Source organism: Primulina huaijiensis, chromosome 15 (genome assembly GCF_012295235.1).
Source record: "Primulina huaijiensis isolate GDHJ02 chromosome 15, ASM1229523v2, whole genome shotgun sequence".
Lineage (NCBI taxonomy): Eukaryota > Viridiplantae > Streptophyta > Magnoliopsida > Lamiales > Gesneriaceae > Primulina > Primulina huaijiensis.
Window position 1 is genome coordinate 9,048,747 of NC_133320.1, and position 19,282 is coordinate 9,068,028.

Sequence of the window (19,282 nt, forward strand, 5' to 3'; positions counted from 1 at the left end):
AGTTCAATATGAGGTAACATGAAAGAACGGTCAAGCGTTGTAATCCAAGGTAATGTCCATAAAATAAATTGAACGTGCATGATTTCAGAGTGAACATCATGGACTAAAGATGTGTCTCTTACCAATATTTGTTATAACATTTTTTCCACGTATTTAAATAGGATCCATATAATTGATTATTTATGAGTTAAGATTAACTTACATTTCCGAATTAAAGTCTCATTATTTAGGCGAACCTCATTCCCGGGTTGATAATCAGTTGTTCAATGGACTCACTTTTAAGGCCAAAGTCACGTTGTCCAGTGGACTCAATTTTCGGTGCATTGACTGTTGTCCAGAGCTCCAATTAAACAATCATTTTTGATTCATTTAGGCCATCTCCAACCACAAAATCTATTTTTTTGCAAATTTTATACTAAAATAGTGCTATTCCTGCACCAAATACAACATTCATCTCCATCCTATTGACTTCAAATCTTATACAAAAAAGAATATTCTCGAAATATTCCTTTTATTTTACATATATTAATTATTATATTTTATTTAATATATTTTTAATTATNCTTATAATTTTTAATACAAATATTTATAATAATAAAAAAAAGACCTCTGTGCCAGAGGAAGGGGGCCTTGGAGATGACCTTATTACGATTTACAGCTTATAAATAACCAAAGATATAATGCAATATACATGAACATATAGTAGAAAATTTACCGTAAATTTCGAGATAATTGCCAAATTGGCTATATAAAAGAAATGATAACAATCTAACCTTTATAACATACTACATATCTTGTTTTACCACTTCAGTTACTTCAATAATTCTTATAGTCATAATTTTGTTGATAATTCTGTAGCTTAGTGTCACAACTAGACATTTAACTGGCTCAAGTTCTATTTCTCACAAAAATCATATCCGAATAAGTTTTTAATATAAAAAAATTCTTAATAAAACAAAATATTTTCCAAAATTTTTGAAACTTGTAAGATATATAGGTCGGAAACAAGTCCAGAAACCTCCGACCGTCACTCGTAGCCTGAATTTTTCCAATAGGTGTTGTCTTGGTGAGTCCTACAACTTTTGTATAGAAAGTTCAAAAATCCAAGTAGATTTTGCCAGATTTCATATTTTCAACATGATTTTCTAAAGGTTTTGGTAATCGGAAAAAGGCTACTGTCAGAGATTTTTTTGGGTTTTAGCCGGCATCCCAGCATACTATACAACATGGTGAACAAATTTTACTTTATGCTCAAACCCAAAAACAATGTGAAAAATTGAGAAACAAACGCATGAAAACTATGCAAATTCTGTTGAGGATCAGATTGAGTTTAGAAGGGGGTTGAATAAACTCAACGGCAAACTTAATCGATTTTTCAGAATGATGTGCTAGAGTCCTGTTAGAGATACTAGCAGATTCTTGTTCAAGTTTAAAGACCAGCAGAACACAAGATAATGTGCGGAAACGATCTGTTGGTTAGTAGGTGAAAAATAGTGAAACAGAAAAGCAGTAGATGACACAAGGTTTGTTTCTGGAAGTTCGAAGATGAATCTTCTACGTCTCCCCTTCTTCTGTTTCCAGAAGGTATCACTAAAAGACTTTGGTGAATACAGTACAACAATTGTACACACCCACTTCAACAGGACTTACCCTTCGTCTACTGAAACTCTTAGTTTTACAACTCAACTACTTGAAAGATCTTAAGTTCTGGAAAGAACTCTTTTCCAGTTACAAATTCTTCTATTAATGAAGTGAATAACTTAAGAAGAGATAAAGAAAATAGCTAGCACAAAATGATCTCAAATGATCAAGTGTATGCAATGAAGCGTGTGCTGCTTTTTCAGTGTTGAGCTTTTGAGATAACTGAGAGTTCTAGCGATGCTCGAATGATATTCTTTGATTGAGATTCGTTCACTTCTTGTTTCTTGAAAAGTGCTCCGTCTTCATATATAGGCTTAAACCAACGTTAAAATCTGAACGGCTCTTTTGACTTTTCAGTGATTCACCTTTATTGCTGAAAATGGACCCTGCAGAATACATTAAAGCAATCAGTCTCAGTTCATACCAAAAATGGTAAGCAGTCTTAAATGTTCCCGTACAACATTTAATGGCATTAAATGAAGCAATAAATGTTAGTATCACGTTAATAGATTAACGGTAATATTTAAAGACTTGAGATACGCAACAATCTGCTAGTGTCTATTTCGGGTTTCTGGTTTTAGCTAAGAAGTCATTTGTTAGTTAGATTAAGCAGTACTTGATAAGTGCTGCTACTGGTTTTAGGGCGGTACAAGTGCTTCTGGTTTTCTGCTTATTTACATCTACTGGTTTTGTACTAGCATCTCCACAACAAAATTAAGTCTAAGAAATTCAACTTTTTTTCTTCAAAAATCAAAGGTAGATAGTTTTTTGGTTTTAACCTTAAAACTAATAGTAATTCGAAATTCTTTACAAATAATCTCAAATTTGAAACATATGCCAGGGATCATCCCAGAAATCTTCGGCCATATGCAACAGTATTGGTGCGTGGCCGAGCTTCGGATCCACATGCAGCAAGATTTTTTCCAGTAAATGTGTCTCATTGAGTTCAAAAACTTTTATGAAAGATTTTTTTTTTGAAATTCCCAGCCGGTTTTACCCTGATTGTAAATTTTTGAAATGATTTTCAAGATTTTGTGGTCACCGAAAACAGTGTTTCCAGCCACCTTTGGACAACCGGCTGACATTTATATAAACTAAACATCACCGCAACAACTTTTGTTCGGATTGTTAGCACAAAATTGTTTTGGAAACATGAAGAGTAAAAACCTGAACATGCTCCTTGCTACTGGCTTCCTAGGTAAAATTCAGTAGGTGTTCTTCGAGATCTTGATTTTTCTTGGCTATTTCATATAGTGTCCAAAAATTAGTATATTTAAACCTCATTCATGATTGAAATAATTTAATTAATATGAGGTGATGCTGTTAAATTATTTTAAATGTATATATATTTATTTTATTATGAAATTTAAGATGTTTTCTCGAGTTTTAATTTTCAGACGAATGTTCGATACCGAATCGGGAAAGAAGATCAGAGACGATTAAAGTATTAAAAATTTAAAGTTATATTTTTATTTAAGTCAAGAAAATACTATTTTAAAATATTTATAAATTTTAGCATTTTTAGAGTTAAATTTAATTTTTCGAGTGAAATAGAAATGTTAAGTATTTTAATTAGCAAAACTCGAGATCAAGGGATTTAATTACGTCCACTAAAAATAAAATATTTTAATAATTATTTTTATGACTTGATTAATTAAATCAAGTAGTATTTAATTATGAGTAAAATTTAAAATTTGTAGGACTCTTAATTTCAAAGTTGGAAGGCTTATTTAGTTATTTAAATTGTGAGGGTTTAATTAGTAATTTTACATGGTGTTTTAATTAAACTAAATATATAATAAACATCCTAAGCAATATATAAAACAATCCTACCCTACCTCATAGACAACTCACACACACATACCACACACACACACCAAAAACACACACTAAACTCACACACAACTATCGGCTAACTTTTCAAGGTGAGGGCTAAGCTTAGGGCGTTTATCACACAACATTCATTAAACGCAGCAATCCGACTCCGTTCGGCCTCCGTTTTCCCACGCGTTCGTTTGTCGATATATCGTGCGTTTTAACGCAAGGCACGTCTAAAATTTTCTTTTATGCATCGATCATGTTATATACTGTATTTTGTATAGAATATGCATGAAAACTTATTGATTTGATTATATGTATGCTAGAACTTGATTAAAACTCGTTTCGATACATTTTATGCATGAACCTCTTCGTTTTCTCGAGTTTTTAATCATCGTCTTTGCTGGACCGATCCAATGGCTTGCTGCTACATATGGTCATGTTTAGGGATGTGTTTAGATGTCATTAGGTGATCCATGATGGGGCAAAGGGCTGCTGGTACCACAGAAAGCGAGTAGAGGGCATGACGCGCTTATGAGGTGATCGCGGGCGAGTTCACGTCGGGTTCATTATAGGGCTGGGCCAGGGTGCATGGCTATGGTCTAGGTGGGGTCTTAGGGTCCCTAGGTGAGCCTGGTCTTGGTCGCTTAGGGTTAGGTTGGGCAGCAGGGCTTAAGTCATGATTGCATGATGCGCAAGTGAGGGTGGCCGCGCTGATGAGGGTGGTCATGAGTTGTGTGGATTCAAGGGGCTGTGGTGCGTCATGGGCTGGAAGGGGCTGGACTAGAGTCTTAAGTTATGTCTAAGGGTTGAGTTTAGGGCTTGGTTCGGGTTTGATTCAAGTTAGAATCGATAGAAAGTCATACGAAAAGCATAAGTGTCATAGCATTACTCCTTGGGCAGCTTGTGTCTAGATTGTTCTTTGTGCATGGTACGGGGTCGGGCATGGTTCGGGGCTGATCTAGGACCTTGGGCAGTAGGTTAGGATATATTTTATGTATGGGTCGAGTCTCGAGTTGATTGGTACGTCCTAAGTGAATCTATTTAATTCGAGAGTCGTAAGTGTCCGAATGCGCCTTAAGGGATGTTTTGGGTATAAATTTTAGTATGTTAGGGCAGCATGTTCAAGGACGATCCAACGAGGTTCACGATATTCGTAAGTATGTGTGACGTGCAAAATATTATTTTTGAGGTACGAGATTTGTCTTGTGGCCAAATTATGTTACGAGTTTGGAAGCCGGAGAACGTGTCTAGGGACCTCTCCAACCTCTTCGGAAGAATTATGTTATGTTAGCGGATATTCAGTCCAATGGCTATGGTGATCCCTGCCAGCCCAGTATTGTTGTTTAGTTTGATCAAACGAATTATGTTATGAGCCATTTGCATTGAACATAACTCTAGGCAAAATGATTTACGATTACGATTACTATGACGAGCACGAAAATAAGATTTTATGAAAATGTTTATGCAGGAAAGTCGTATTATACATATTTATGCTTTTATTATGCTATGTACGAGTTATGTTTATATTGCATGGATTTTTATTACATATTACTTGTTATTCACGGTTTATGCATGCTGAGTCATTATACTCACTATATGTAAGGTCCAAAATGCGATAACGTAATCCAACTGCATGCAAATCTAGGAAAAATAGAAAATGACTAATTAAATTATTTTAATTGCATTTATTAAAAGTGGTAGGCATGTTTACATGTTTAAAATAGGGTTTTCTACTAGGATGCATGAAACATTGTTTTTAAAGGTTATTCGAGACACGATCGAAGAACGGAGATCGGGGACCATAAAGGGAAATTTTTTTATTAAATGATTATTTTTAATTATTTAATATATGATATATTTTAAATGAGAATTTCGAAAATGGTAAATTTTGATGTGTTTTTACGCGTCGAGTCGTATTTTAAATCGGTAATCAATTTTTGACGAAAATTGGGACTTTTTGTAGACTCGAATAATATTTTCGAAAACTATACTAAACGAAATATTTTACCCACTATCTAATGGGCCTATTGTACTAAGTTTATAAAGTCTAAGAAATTCGAGCTACGTAATCTGACTGCATGCAATCTAGTGTTTTTACTAAAATATATGTTTAATTATTTTTATGCATATAATGCACGATTATTGCATGGTTTATTAAAGTTTCACGCATAAGGGCTTTTAGTAGTTTTTCGCGCTCGAACGAGTATTATTTCCAACTCTATTTCAATTCAAAAGAAGCTTTTAAAGGTAATCTCTAAGCTTAGATGTAAGGTCTAAAATACGATAACGTAATCCAACTGCATGCAAATTTAGGAAAAATGGAAAATGACTAATTAAATGATTTTAGTTGCATGAATTAATTATGATATGCATGTTTTCATGTCTAAAATGTACCTTTCTACATGAATTCATAAAACTGTGTTTTAAAGGTTATTCGAGATGTGATCGAGGAACGGAGACCGGGGACCATAGGAGAGAAAATATTTTATAAATAATTATTTTTAATTGTTTAATGTGTGGAGTATTTAAAATGGAATTTTCTAAAATGAGGCATTTTGAGGTATTTTTACACACCGAGTCGTATTTTTAAATGGTATTCGATTTTCGATGAAAATATGAACTTTTCGAGAACTCGGCTAATATTCTCACAACCTTTCCTCAACAAAATATTTTAAATATTAACTAATGGGCTAAATGAGCCTATTATACTAGGTTATTGGGCATAGGCTTATACTATGAGTTTTAATTAAAATAAAAGACCCTAAACCCACCCCCAAACCCTCACAACTCACACACACCACACACACAAGCACAAGGAATCTTCCTAGCAGCCAAGACACACGTACACACGAGAAAATTTGAAGGAGGAGTCACGATTTCTCGAAGAAAATCAGCAAGGGTTCATCAAACGTTCCTCGCATCGTAAGCCATTTTCCGTGCGTAATATACGCAAAGGCAATCCTTAATCTTCCTTCAAACATATTTCACATCATATTATGTGTTTTGTGTATGTTTGCATGAAAAATATGTGTTTTGTAATTATTTTTGTTTGATTTCCTTGATATGTCAAATTGAGATTGTTTTAAGGGCCTTGAGGGTCACGATTCAAGGCTAGATCATGGGGAGCCCGGGGTTGCACGGCTCGAGGGTTTAAAGACGGCTAGGGCTCAGTTTGGGCGATTTAGAAAGGGAGGCCGCGTGGGGTGCCGTCCAGGCAAAGGAATAGGCTTGTGAGGGTCCTAGCCTCGAGCCAAGGTGGTCCACGTAGGGCTGGGAGGACATGAAGAGAGGTGGTGCACGGCTAGGACTCTTCCTAGACGTGCCCATGAGGTTTAGGGCGCACCATGCACGTTCGCCCTAAACCTCACAACAGTGACGTGCATGGACCTTGGGGGGGGTAGGGGTCTAACGGGGCCCTAATGTGGTCGCTCGTGGTCCTAGTAGGGAGGTCTAGGGTCTGATCGGGTTGCTTGAGGGCTAGGGTCGAAGCNTGTACCGCTTTCCATCCGCAGACAGATGGGCAGTCAGAGCGAGTCATTCAGATTTTGGAGGATCTTCTCCGTGCTTGCGTCATTGACTTCTCAGGGAGTTGGGAGTCCAACTTGCCATTAGTGGAGTTCACCTATAATAACATTCAGTCGTCTATAGGAATGGCTCCGTATGAAGCATTGTATGGTCGCAAGTGTAGATCTCCTGTCCATTGGGATGAAGTAGGAGAGAGAGCAGAGTTGGGTCCAGAGATTATTCAGAAGACTGTTGATGTAGTAGCCCGGATCCGTGATAGAATAAGGACTGCTCAGAGTCGACAGAAGAGCTATGCAGATCAGAGAAGGAGAGGGTTAGAGTTCGCAGTCGGCGACCATGTCTTTGTGAAGGTGGCACCTATGAAGGGTGTCATGAGATTTGGGAAGAAAGGGAAGCTTAGTCCGAGATTTATTGGGCCATTNTTATAATAAGTTCATGGATTTTTATAAGTGATGGAAATATGAAAAGTTGAAGGAGTTGAATTGATTGTGACTAATAAGATGATACGTAAGGCCAAGGCTCAGTTGACGGGTGAGAGTGTCGCTGATGTCCCCGGCGCTCGGTACCGTGGTAATACGTAGATGGATCCATCGACCTTGGCTGATACGAAAGTCACAATTGAGGATATGAATTCATTAAAAAGAGAAACATATACGTACATGATGAAAGGAAAATATGATATTATATGTCGAAAAGAAAATGTTAAATTTTATGTTCATGAAAATATATTTTAAGTAAAAGTATTTTACTGTTGAATGTGAATGTATATGTATTACTAGTTATCATGATTAAGGTTTGCTGAGTCAATAGACCCACTAGGTGTGATCGATGCATGTGAGCATGAGATTGATGTTAATGGATATATTGATGGTTGATCTTGCTGGACTGAAGGTGCGCACAACTCGATGACCGTCGCTATTTTTCCGCAAATAAAATTATGTTTAAGATTTAAGCTACTTTAAAGATTTTTTTGACTTGTGATGATTTTGCGAGGTTTTTGAGAGGATGTTAGTGTTAAGTTTATTTTTGAAATAATGTTAGTTTAGGTTGGTTGATGTTTTACGATTTTATGTTTTGAATTACATTCTTTTGGGATTTTCAAATAATAGGTTGGTTGGTATTTTAATTGCGAAAATATATATTTATATATACATAGTAATTTCGACTGAATACTTGGAAAATTTTTTTAGTACATTTGTATGAAAAATGAGTAGTGGACATTTCAGTTGGTATTATAGCAATGTTCCTCCAAAGGGTTCTGCCGCCGCCAGTTCCGGAAAGCTCAGTCGTCAAGCCTCAAGTCTGTAAGTTTAATTGCTTTACAAGATTTCTATGATAATTCATGGTTTATACGTTTACGTTACACGTTTAAAAGCTTCTTGAGGATAAATGTTATATATGCTTAAAGTTTCTCAAAAAGGGATTAGTATACACTGCATGATTATAAAATTAGATTTAAACGCATGTTGGTTACGTTTAGAATTTGAAAAACGTTCAGATATAATGCCTCCTAGACGCGCACCCAGTACCGATAGGCAAGTTGAGACCAATGGGGATCGTCAAGGGAATTGCACCCCCACTTCCTCATGGGGATGTTGCTACATGTGCTCTGTAGGGCATGACACGTTTCTTTGAGCAGCAGTTTCACCAGGCTCCGAGGCCACAACTCGATGTTTATGATCAGTTCAGGAGGTTAGGTCCGAAGGAATTTTCTGGCACCACCGACCCGTTTGTTGCTGAGGGTTGGATTCGATCACTTAAGGTGCACTTTTGTTATCTAAATATGGGAGACGCTGATCGAGTTAGGTGTGCCACTTATATGTTTCGAGATGATGCTTCTCTTTGGTGGGAAGGAGCTGAATATGGTGTCAATCTTGCCACACTCACTTGGGAGCAATTCATGAACATTTTCTGTGAGAAGTATTTTACTGTCGACGTCCGAGGGCACCTAAAGAGGGAATTTATGACGTTCCGTCAGGGAGACATGACTGTGGCTGAGTTTATTAGGAGATTTGATAGGGGCTGTCACTTTGTACCCCTTATTGCTAGGGATGCTGCTGAGAAATTAAAGCACTTTATGGATGGCCTTCGACCTATCATACGCCGTGATGTGAAGATGATACGACCAACGGATTATGCATCTGCCACTGCTTGTGCATTTCAAGCTGAACAAGCCTTGAAAGATATTGATTTTTAGATGCAGCGCAAAAGGCCGCAGCACCAGCAGAGCTCTCAGCCAGTCAAGAGACAATTTACGGGACCTCCGAAATCTCAAGGGCAACAAAAGCCCCAAGGACAATGGAAGAAGTCGGGACAGCAAAAGCCATCACCTCCTAGAGCACCAAAACCTGAAAAGAGACCATTATGCAAAGAATGCAATCGCTTACACAATGAAAAGTGCATGGGGGATCATATAGGTGCTTCATATGCAAGGAAGAGGGACATAAAGCTGCTGATTGCCCAAAGAAGAGAGGACCCACTTTGGGCAGAGCTTATGTGATACATGCTGAAGAAGCTGAGGAGGAGCCAGACATGACTCTAATCACTGGTAACCTTGTTATTTAACGTTTTTTTGGTATTGCACTTATTGCATGAAATGTTAAATTTGTTATGAGAATTGATTTGGGATCAAGAAGAACCTAAAAGAAAATAGGTTGCATGATCTACCATAGTTGGAATTAAAAGATGACAATAGAAACCGTGGAAATCGAGCATGAATTATGGGCCTTAATTATGCAAAAGAGATAATTAAATCCAAATAAGAATTTAAGGCATAAAAATTGAGGGGCATGCATTGTATTTTCGAAAATCTATGAGGACCAAATTGCAAAAATTCAAACTTAAGGGGCTTAATTGCCCATTGTCAAAATTTTAATGGGTTAATCCGAATTTTTGAAGAGTCCAGGGACTGAACTTGAGATAACTGAAAATCCTAAGGTGAAATATGGAATTTTCAAAAAAATTAGGGACTAAATTGCAACGTTTAGAAAGTTCAGGGGCTGTTTTGCAAATCCTATGTAATTAGGGGCTGTTTTTGTGATTTCTGGATTCTTGAGGGTTAAAACAATTATTTTTGAAAGTCTAGGGCTCAAATTGATGAAATTCAAAATTTATGGAGTAGGATACGAATTTTCAAAAACATAGGGGCTAATTGGCAAAATTCGAAACTTTTAGGGATGAAAATTCTAATTTCAAAAATCTAAGGGGTTAAAGTGTTATTTTTCGAGAAATACTAGGGTCCAGGCGTTTAGTTTTCAAAAAAAATTGGGGAAATAATGATAGAAATTCCTTAAGTTTCAACACGAACAAATTTGATGGTGTATTCGTCGCAGGAAGGATATTCATCTAGGTGTAGCTACCTACGCATTGCTGGATTCGAGAGCTACACACTCATTCATATCCGAGACATTTGTCAAGCAACTAAATATTATACCCGAGGTTATGTGATTGAGCTTTAAAGTTTCTATTCCTCCCCGTGATCAAATGATCACTTCGAGCATTATGAAAAATCTGGAGCTTCGTTTGCAAAAAGATGTGGTTCGAGCAGATCTTATCGTATTACCATTGCTTGAATTCGTCATCATACTTGGATTGGCTATCTTTGAATGGAGTTTCGATATATTTTCGGTAGAGGTCAGTATCTATTTGACCATCCAGCGGCAAATCTTTTATATTTGAGGCAGCCAGGAACAAGCAAATGCCGCACATTATCTCCTACATATGTGCGAGGAAACTTATTAAGCGAGACTGCCAAGCTTTACTATCATGTGTTACATCATCACCCATTCCTGACAGTCAGAAGCTAGAGGATGTTGAGGTCGTCAAAGACTTTCCTAACGTCTTTCCTGANACCAGCTCGAGTCGGGAGTAGTGGGACCCGAGGACCTCACTTTTCANATGTCTAATCCTATAACTTAACCAATTGGTCAACTTTGCCTGAAATTGTTATCACTCTAAATTCTTAATTTAGCACAACATTATTTCACTAACGCTTAAATTTTTAAGCTCAAGATTGATTCATCCTATAATGTCTTTGATTACCATTCCTTATAACATTATAACCCAGGTATTTCAAGATTCTAAATATCCCTTCAAGCTCAAATCATCGAAAATTCCTATCACTCATACTATTCAATTCTCATTTATTGCTGAACTAGTCTCCAAATTTCTTAATAATTGCAAAATAAATTCCTAATTTCCTCGAAAATTATCCACTTGGTCCTTAATTACCAAAAATTCCACAATTACCCATAAGTTCTTGGTGTTCCTAATTCTTATAGGTTCTATGTATCATAAAGTACAATAATTTTAAGCTTATTAATCCCAAACTCAATTCCCGTAACCAAATCTTAAATTTTCATCAATACTTAAAATCCCAAGTTGTACATTTTATACTTCTAAAGATTTTCGTAGTCTTCGAATCATTATTGTTTATATAAAATACTCAAAAATTAACCCAACTAGTAACCACGAACCATAAGCATTTTCTTAGAAAACCTACATGCTCCAAAATCATTCATAATTTGCAAGATTAACTTATGACCCATAAGTAGAATATCAGTACTACTAACCCAAAAAATACTATAGTCAAATCATTTTCAANGATTATCTCCCTAAGCTCCCCACTAAACCTAATTGCCTCTCAATAGCCGCCCACCTCTTCCACTCACAATCATCCTCGTGACTTTGTTGCTGCAAAGATTTTCGGTGCTTCTTTTTCCTCCAAGTTCTTTCCACGTCCGTGTTTCTTCGAGCGTTTGTGCACCAAGACCATAAGGCATGCTTTGTATCATTTTTTTCGCATCATACACGTTTATATGCTGTTGTTTTGGTTTCATTTATGAAAATTTTCGATCTAAGATTTCCATGAAATATTTTCGGTTCCCATGTGTTTTCTTGCATCTTCTAATTGTTGTTCACGTTTTTCTGAAATTTCTGTGCAAAGGGCGATGGGTTGCTGATTCTAGGAGGTTGAATCATGTCATGGTTTAATGAACTTGATGCTAGAGCCGAGTGTGAGTGCAGGTAGCCATCGGGTTTGAAGTGTTACGTTTCGNACCTCGCTTATACCCAATATTCGAGTTCTTAGAAATGTCCAATTCCAAACGTAGCCAACATGCAATCCAGTCTAGTTTTTTAAAACATATAATCCTTAAATCGTGTAAACAGTTAAACATGTATTGTCAAACATATATCATGCAAACATACATGTGATATCATAAAACCTTCAAAAAATTTAAAACATTTAATCTTACAGACTTGAGGCTTGAATACTGAGCTGGAGAAGCTAACGGTGGCACAACCCTATACAGAATCATTGCTCTGATACCAACTGAAACGTCTCGCTCATTTTAATATTCTACTGAATATTTTTTTTAAAATGTCATGGCTGAAACCATGCCTACGTAAATCCATAAAATTCGAAACATGTATTTTGTAAAATCCTCCACTACTGAATACAATAACTACAGTTAAAATTATGAAAAGAGCAACCAACTTAAACCATTACTGTTTTAAAAATATAAAACGTCCAGCATGTGAAAAATCTGTCAAACCCTCAAAAAAATAAAATCATCCACCATTTAAAACAAATTGTTTAAACGTGTTCCCATAAAATCATATTCTTGCGGAAGAATACAAGGTCCTCGGGTTAACGTGCGCCACCAGCTCCGCTCGTTGAATCATCATCACCTCCAGTCTCCTGATCAAAATGGTCACCTGCATCATTCACACCTAGTGAGTCTAAAGACTCAACACACATGTAAGGTTAATAGCAAATACATATATATATAACAAGCAACAGTGAAAAATGATGTAATAAAATACGTTTCATGAACTTAAAGCATAAACATAACCATATCGTAAAAGCATGCGTGTCAAAAATGCACATCATATCATCATATACTTATACATTTACTTTAATTGAATTCACTTCATTAGTTGTGACTTTCGTGTCAGCTCTATCGTATCAGCTCTATTCGATGGATCCATCTATATAAACCACGGTACCCGGCGGCGGGGACATCAGCGACATCATTACCCGTCCACTTAGACTTGGCCTCAACTAATAATCTCTCATATAATCGTGTTAGTCACAACCAAATCTCATCCTTCAAAACGTGTCATCATGTTCATCAGTTAATAAAAACATGTATATACGTAAGTTTTTCTTGAAACCAAACATGCACCGTAATTTTCATAATTACATAAAAATCATAAATATGAATCATAAACATTTAAAACATGATAAATTTGTGCTCAGGGTGCTGCCAGGACTAAAAACTCACTCGGGTGGAAAATGTCCATTTTGCCCCTAGAAACCCAAAATGACCATTTTACCACTGGACCTCTAAATTTCGACCCAAAGCTTACCAAACTCCTTAAAACATCCCAAAACATAATTAAAAACATTTCTTAGACGTAAACTTGAGCCCGTTTAAAAACTTAAAAGATTCGTTTTAAAACTTAGACCGAGGTCCTGATTTTAGCCCGAATCAACCCGAAACTTAACCAAATATTTTACATTTTAAACCGTGTCTTAAACCTACATGACCACCTATAAACCACCCATTCTAGACCACTGATGACCCACGAAACAATCCCAAAGGTTGCTGGAAATCTCCAGTGTATGCACACAAATTTCACAGCTTGAGCGATTTTACGATAAAAATAATATCTCTCTCATTTCTTGTTAACAAATTACGAATTTGCTATCAAATCGAAGATAGCACAGAATTCTACAAATCATATGTTGTACACATTTCCAGAAAACCAACTTATAAGTCGTAGAATTTAAAATAACAAAGGGTGATGGGTTTTGTGACACAGGAATTTCACAGCTTGTGCGGCTTTACGATAAAAATCATTTCTCCCTCGTTTCTTATGAGAAAATTACAAATTTAATATCAAATTGAAGATAACACAAAGTTCTACAAATCATATGTTGAACACATTTCCAGAAAACCAATCTATAAGTAGCAAAATTTGAAATAACAGAGGGTGACGTGTTTTGTGCACATAAATTCCACAGTATGTGTGGCTTTATGATAAAAATCATATCTCCATCGTTACTTATCAGACAATTATGAATTTGCTATCGAATCGAAGATAACACAGAGTGATACAAATTATATGTTGAACACATTTCCAGATAACCAACCTATAAGTCGCAGAATTCGAAATAACAGAAGGTGAAGGGTTTTGTGACACAGAAATTTCACCCGAAGACTCAAGATATAGATCGGCCCTCTCCTAAAACCCACAAAACTTTGACTCCAGCCTTATGTACCCTCTTACTCGACGTTTACAGCCCTTAGCAACATAAAATTGGCAGCTCTTCATACCAAAGCAAGAAACCGTGAGTTGTGCGCAAGTTATACGCATATACGTGTCAAAATCTTTAAAAAATGATGCTATAAGGGGGACCAATGAATTATCATGCAAATATATATATAATCACGCATATACATGGTGTAAATGATGAGAAAGGGGATACATAGCATGCCTTGATGTTTATATGCTAGAAAACTTGAAGATGCGAACGTAGGCGAGGAGAAGCTTTCTTGAAGAACTAAGGAGGATCTTGAAGTGGCTGATGGTTGCTGCTATTTTCCACATGAAAGGGGCTGCTGAAGGAGGGGTGGGCGGCTGCTTGGGGAGAAATACGTTTAGGGTGGCTTAATTGGGTTTTTAAAATAATTAATTAAGTATTAATGGGCCCTAACATGAAAATTAAAGGATATAAAGGGTTTTTAGACCATTAAGCTTAAAAATAAACTCATCAAGCCCAATAACACTCTCGAAAATTATTTCATTTTGATACATTTTTGAAAATATTGCCCGAGCTTTCAAAAAGTCATTCGAATCGATAAAATTTGCGTATCGGCTAAAAATATAACCTGACGTGTAAAAATACCCAACCAAGGCCCATTTTCAAAAATCATCCTTAAAAACACCTCATATTAAATAATTAAAAATAATTATTCTATAAAAATATTTTTTTGAATATTTCTGGTCTCTGTTCCTCGTTCGAGCGCGAAATGCAACTTAAAAGCCATTATACATGAACTTTAATAAATCATGAATTAAAACACAAATTCATGAAATAAACATGCATTTAATGCATTAAAATAATTTAATAAAATACAAAAAAAATTTAATAACTTGCATGCATGTGGTTTATGTGGACCTTCAAATTTTCGGGACGTTACATATTTGATAAAATGCAAGGAGCATCGATATTCTCGAAGATAGATCTTCGTTCGGGATACCATCAATTGAAAGTAAAAGAGTACGATGTTCATAAGACGACCTTTCGGACTCGATATGGGAACTACGAGTTTATGGTCATGTCATTTGGGTTGACCAATACGACAACGATCTTCATGGATCTCATGAATCGCGTATTTCAGCCGTATCTAGATCAATTCATCATAGTCTTCATTTATGACATTCTGATTTACTCAAAGAGCCGAGATGAGCATAGTCAGCACTTGAGGACGACTCTACAATTGTTGCAAGATAAAAAGTTACACGCTAAATTCAGCAAGTGCGAGTTTTGGCTCGAGAGAGTAGCGTTTTTAGGCCACATTATTTATAGAGATGGAGCTGAAGTTGATCCAAGCAAAGTCGAGGCAGTTAAAGAATGTCCAGTACCAAAGAGCGTAACCGAGATCTGTAGTTTCTTGGGTCTAGCTGGATACAATCAAAAGTTCATTCAAGGATTCTCATCTATTGCGGTACCCTTGACCGCATTGAAGAAAAATGCAAAATTTATTTGGGGATCCGAATGCCAAGAGAGTTTTGAGAAGTTGAAACGGCTTTGACTTCAACGTCGGTTCTGTTAATGCCATCGGGGTAAGGAGAGTACGTTCTCTATACGGACACGTCGAAACTTGGATTGGGCACAGCCTTGATGCAAAACGACCGAGTTATAGCTTATGCGTCTATACAGTTGAAAGTTCATGAGAAGAATTACCCGACACATGACCTAGAGCTTGCAGCAGTTGTATTTGCATTGAAGATTTGAAGACATTACTTAAATGAGGAGCAGTGCAAGATTTTCACCGGTCATAAAAGTTTGAAGTACTTTTTCACCCAAAAAGAGTTGAATATGAGGTAATGAAGATGACTTGAATTGGTAAAGGACTACGACTATGATATTAGCTACCATCCGAGAAAAGCTAATGTAGTAGCACACATATTGAGTAGAAAGACAACAGTTATTACCCAATTATCACTTCAGAGACCACTGCAGTCCGAGATTCAGAGATTCGAGCTTACAGTGCATTCTAGGGGCGACGCCACTAATCTTGCTACTATGACAGTACAGTCGACTTTGAGGGATAGAATCCGTGAGGGACAGTCTACTGATGAGCAATTGCAAAAGTGGAGATTGAGAGATGAAGCTAAAGGCCGGAAGATGTATTCTGAGGTGGATGGTATAGTTCGTTACCGAGATAGACTATGGGTTCCTAGTGATGATTCACTGCAAGAGGTTATTATGAAGAAAGCTCACAATACGCCGTACTCCATCCATCCTGGAAGCACGAAGATGTACAAGAATTTGTAGCTATTATATTGGTGGCCGGACAAGAAATGAGACATCGTACGTTTTGTGTCCGAATGTTTGACATGCCAGAAAGTTAAGGTCGAGCATCAGAGGCCAACCGAGAAGCTTAAGCCACTTCCTATTCCCGAGTGGAAATGAAAAACTATTACTATGGACTTTGTTGTGGGACTTCCGAGGACTATCAAGGGATACAATGCTATATGGGTGATTGTTAATCGTCTTATGAAACCAGCGCACTTTCTACCTATCAAGACGACATTCACCATGACATAGTATGCAGAGCTGTATATTCGAGAGATAGTCCGACTACATGGGCTTCCAGTGTCTATCGTTTCTGACCGAGATCCGAGGTTCACATCATCTTTCTAGAAAAGTCTATACGTAGCGATGTGGACGAATTTGTTATTCAGTAACAACATTCCATCTTCAAACCGATGGTCAGTCTGAAAGGGTGATTCAAATTTTGGAAGATCTACTCCGAGCTTGTGTAATCGATTTCCAAAGAAGTTGAGAACCGAAGTTACCTCTAGTGGAGTTCACCTATAACAATAGTTACCAATCATCTATAGGAATGGCTCCTTACGAGGCGCTTTATGGAAGGAAGTGTAGATCACCTATACATTTGGACGAGGTTGGTGAAAGAGGGGAATTTGGTCCATACTTGATCAAGCAAACATCACAGCCAGTAGTCAAAATCCGATATAGGATGAAGACTGCACAAATCCGACAAAAGAGCTACGCCGACAAACGACGAAGAGAGCTAGAGTTTGCCGTAGGCGACCACATATTTGTAAAAATAGCACCTATGAAGGGTGTTATGAGATTTGGCAAGAAATATAAACTTAGTCCGAAGTTAATAGGACCATTTGAGATTTTGGAGAAGATTGGAACATTAGTCTATAGAATGGCGTTGCAACGCTAGCTGGAGTACACAATGTGTTCCATATCTCGATCATGCGAAAGTACATGTCGAACATGTACTGAATCATGAGCCTTTACAATTAACTCCAAATATGTCATACGAAGAAAGACCTATACAAATTCTGGATAGGCAAGAAAGAAGACTCCGAAACAAGGTTATTCAAATGGTCAAAGTCAAGTAGCTAAATCACTAGGATGAAGAAACTACTTGGGAAACTAAAAGGGACATAAGGAGTCACTACCCGGAGTTATTCGGTAAGTTTTAATTTCGAAGACAAAATTTTATTTAAGGGAAGGAGGAATCGTAAGGTCCAAAACACGATGACGTAATCTAATTACATGCAAATCTAGGAAAAATAGAAAATGATTAATTAAATGGTTTTAATTGCATGAATTAATTATGATATGCATGTTTAAAATGTACCTTTCTACATGAATTCATAAAACTGTGTTTTAAAAGTTATTCGAGATGCGATTGAGGAACGGAGACCGGGGACCATAGGAGAGAAAATATTTTATTAAATAATTATTTTTAATTGTTTAATGTGTGGAGTATTTAAAATGAAATTTTCGAAAATAAGGCGTTTTGAGGTGCTTTTACACGTCGAGTCGTATTTTTAAACGGTATTCGATTTTCGTCGAAAATATGAACTTTTCGAGAACTCGGTTAATATTCTCACAACTTTTCTTAAACAAAATATTTTAAATACTAACTAATGGGCTAAATGAGCCTATTATACTAGGTTATTGGGCATAAGCTTTTAATATGAGTTTTAATTAAAATAAAAGGCCCTAAACCCACCCCCAAACCCTCACAACTCATGCACACCACACACAAGCACAAGGACTCTTCCTAGCAGCCAAGACACACACACACACAAAAGAAAATTTGAAGGAGGAGTCACGATTTCTTGAAGAAAATCAGCAAGAGTCCATCTCTGCAAACGTTCCTCGCATCGCAAGTCGTTTTTCGTGCGTAATATACGCAAAAGCAAGCCTTAATATTCTTTCAAACATATTTCACATCATATTATGTGTTTAATGTATGTTTGCATGAAAAAATACGTGTCTTGTAATTATTTTCAATTTCTTTCCTTGCTATGTCAAAAACACATGATTTTATGATTCAAACTTATGTTAATATAGCACCAAGGGGGCTGCCATGATAGGGACGTAAAAAGAGGTCAAATTCAGATTGTTTTAAGGGCCTTGAGGGTCATGATTCAAGGCTGGATCATGGGGAGCCAAGGGTTGCACGGCTCGAGGGTTTAAAGATGGTTAGGGCTCGGTTTGGGCGATTTAGGAAAGGAGGCCACGCGGGGTGCCGTCCTCGCAAAGGGCTGGGCTCGTGAGGGTCCTAGCCTTGAGCCAAGGTGGACCACGCAGGGCTGGGAGGACAAGAAGAGAGGCGGTGCTCGGCTAGGACTCTTCCTAGCCGCGGCCGTGAGGTTTAAGGCGCACCATGCACGTTTACGGGCATGGGCCTTAGAGGCAGGTCTAACGGGGCCCTAATTTGATCGGTCGTGGTCGTAGGAGGGAGGTCTGTGGTATATTCGGGTTGCTTGAGGGCTAGGGTCGAACCTTGCATGGCCATAGGAAATAGGGTTTCGAAAATATGGGCAAGGGTTCAGTAGCCGTCCTAGGGTGTTCAAAGGCTTTTATGGGATTGAATTGGGTTGAATATGGTTTAGTTAGGTGTTATTAAGCCTTGGTGCAAATTTGGTAAAGTTTCGAGTCAATATGAATCAAAATCGGGGTGTACGTCTAAGCTTTAAAAGTGAATTAGAAAATTAGTAGAGAAGC

The 19,282-nt window shown here is 37.1% G+C and overlaps 1 protein-coding gene across 1 annotated transcript; it reads left to right on the forward strand.

Moving 5' to 3' along the window:
• The first annotated feature begins 8,605 nt into the window (after window positions 1-8,605).
• LOC140959285 (uncharacterized) lies at window positions 8,606-9,184 on the forward strand. The gene has a single exon (XM_073417156.1). It carries the CDS (start codon window positions 8,606-8,608, stop codon window positions 9,182-9,184), a length of 579 nt encoding a protein of 192 aa, XP_073273257.1.
• Window positions 9,185-19,282: the final 10,098 nt, after the last annotated feature.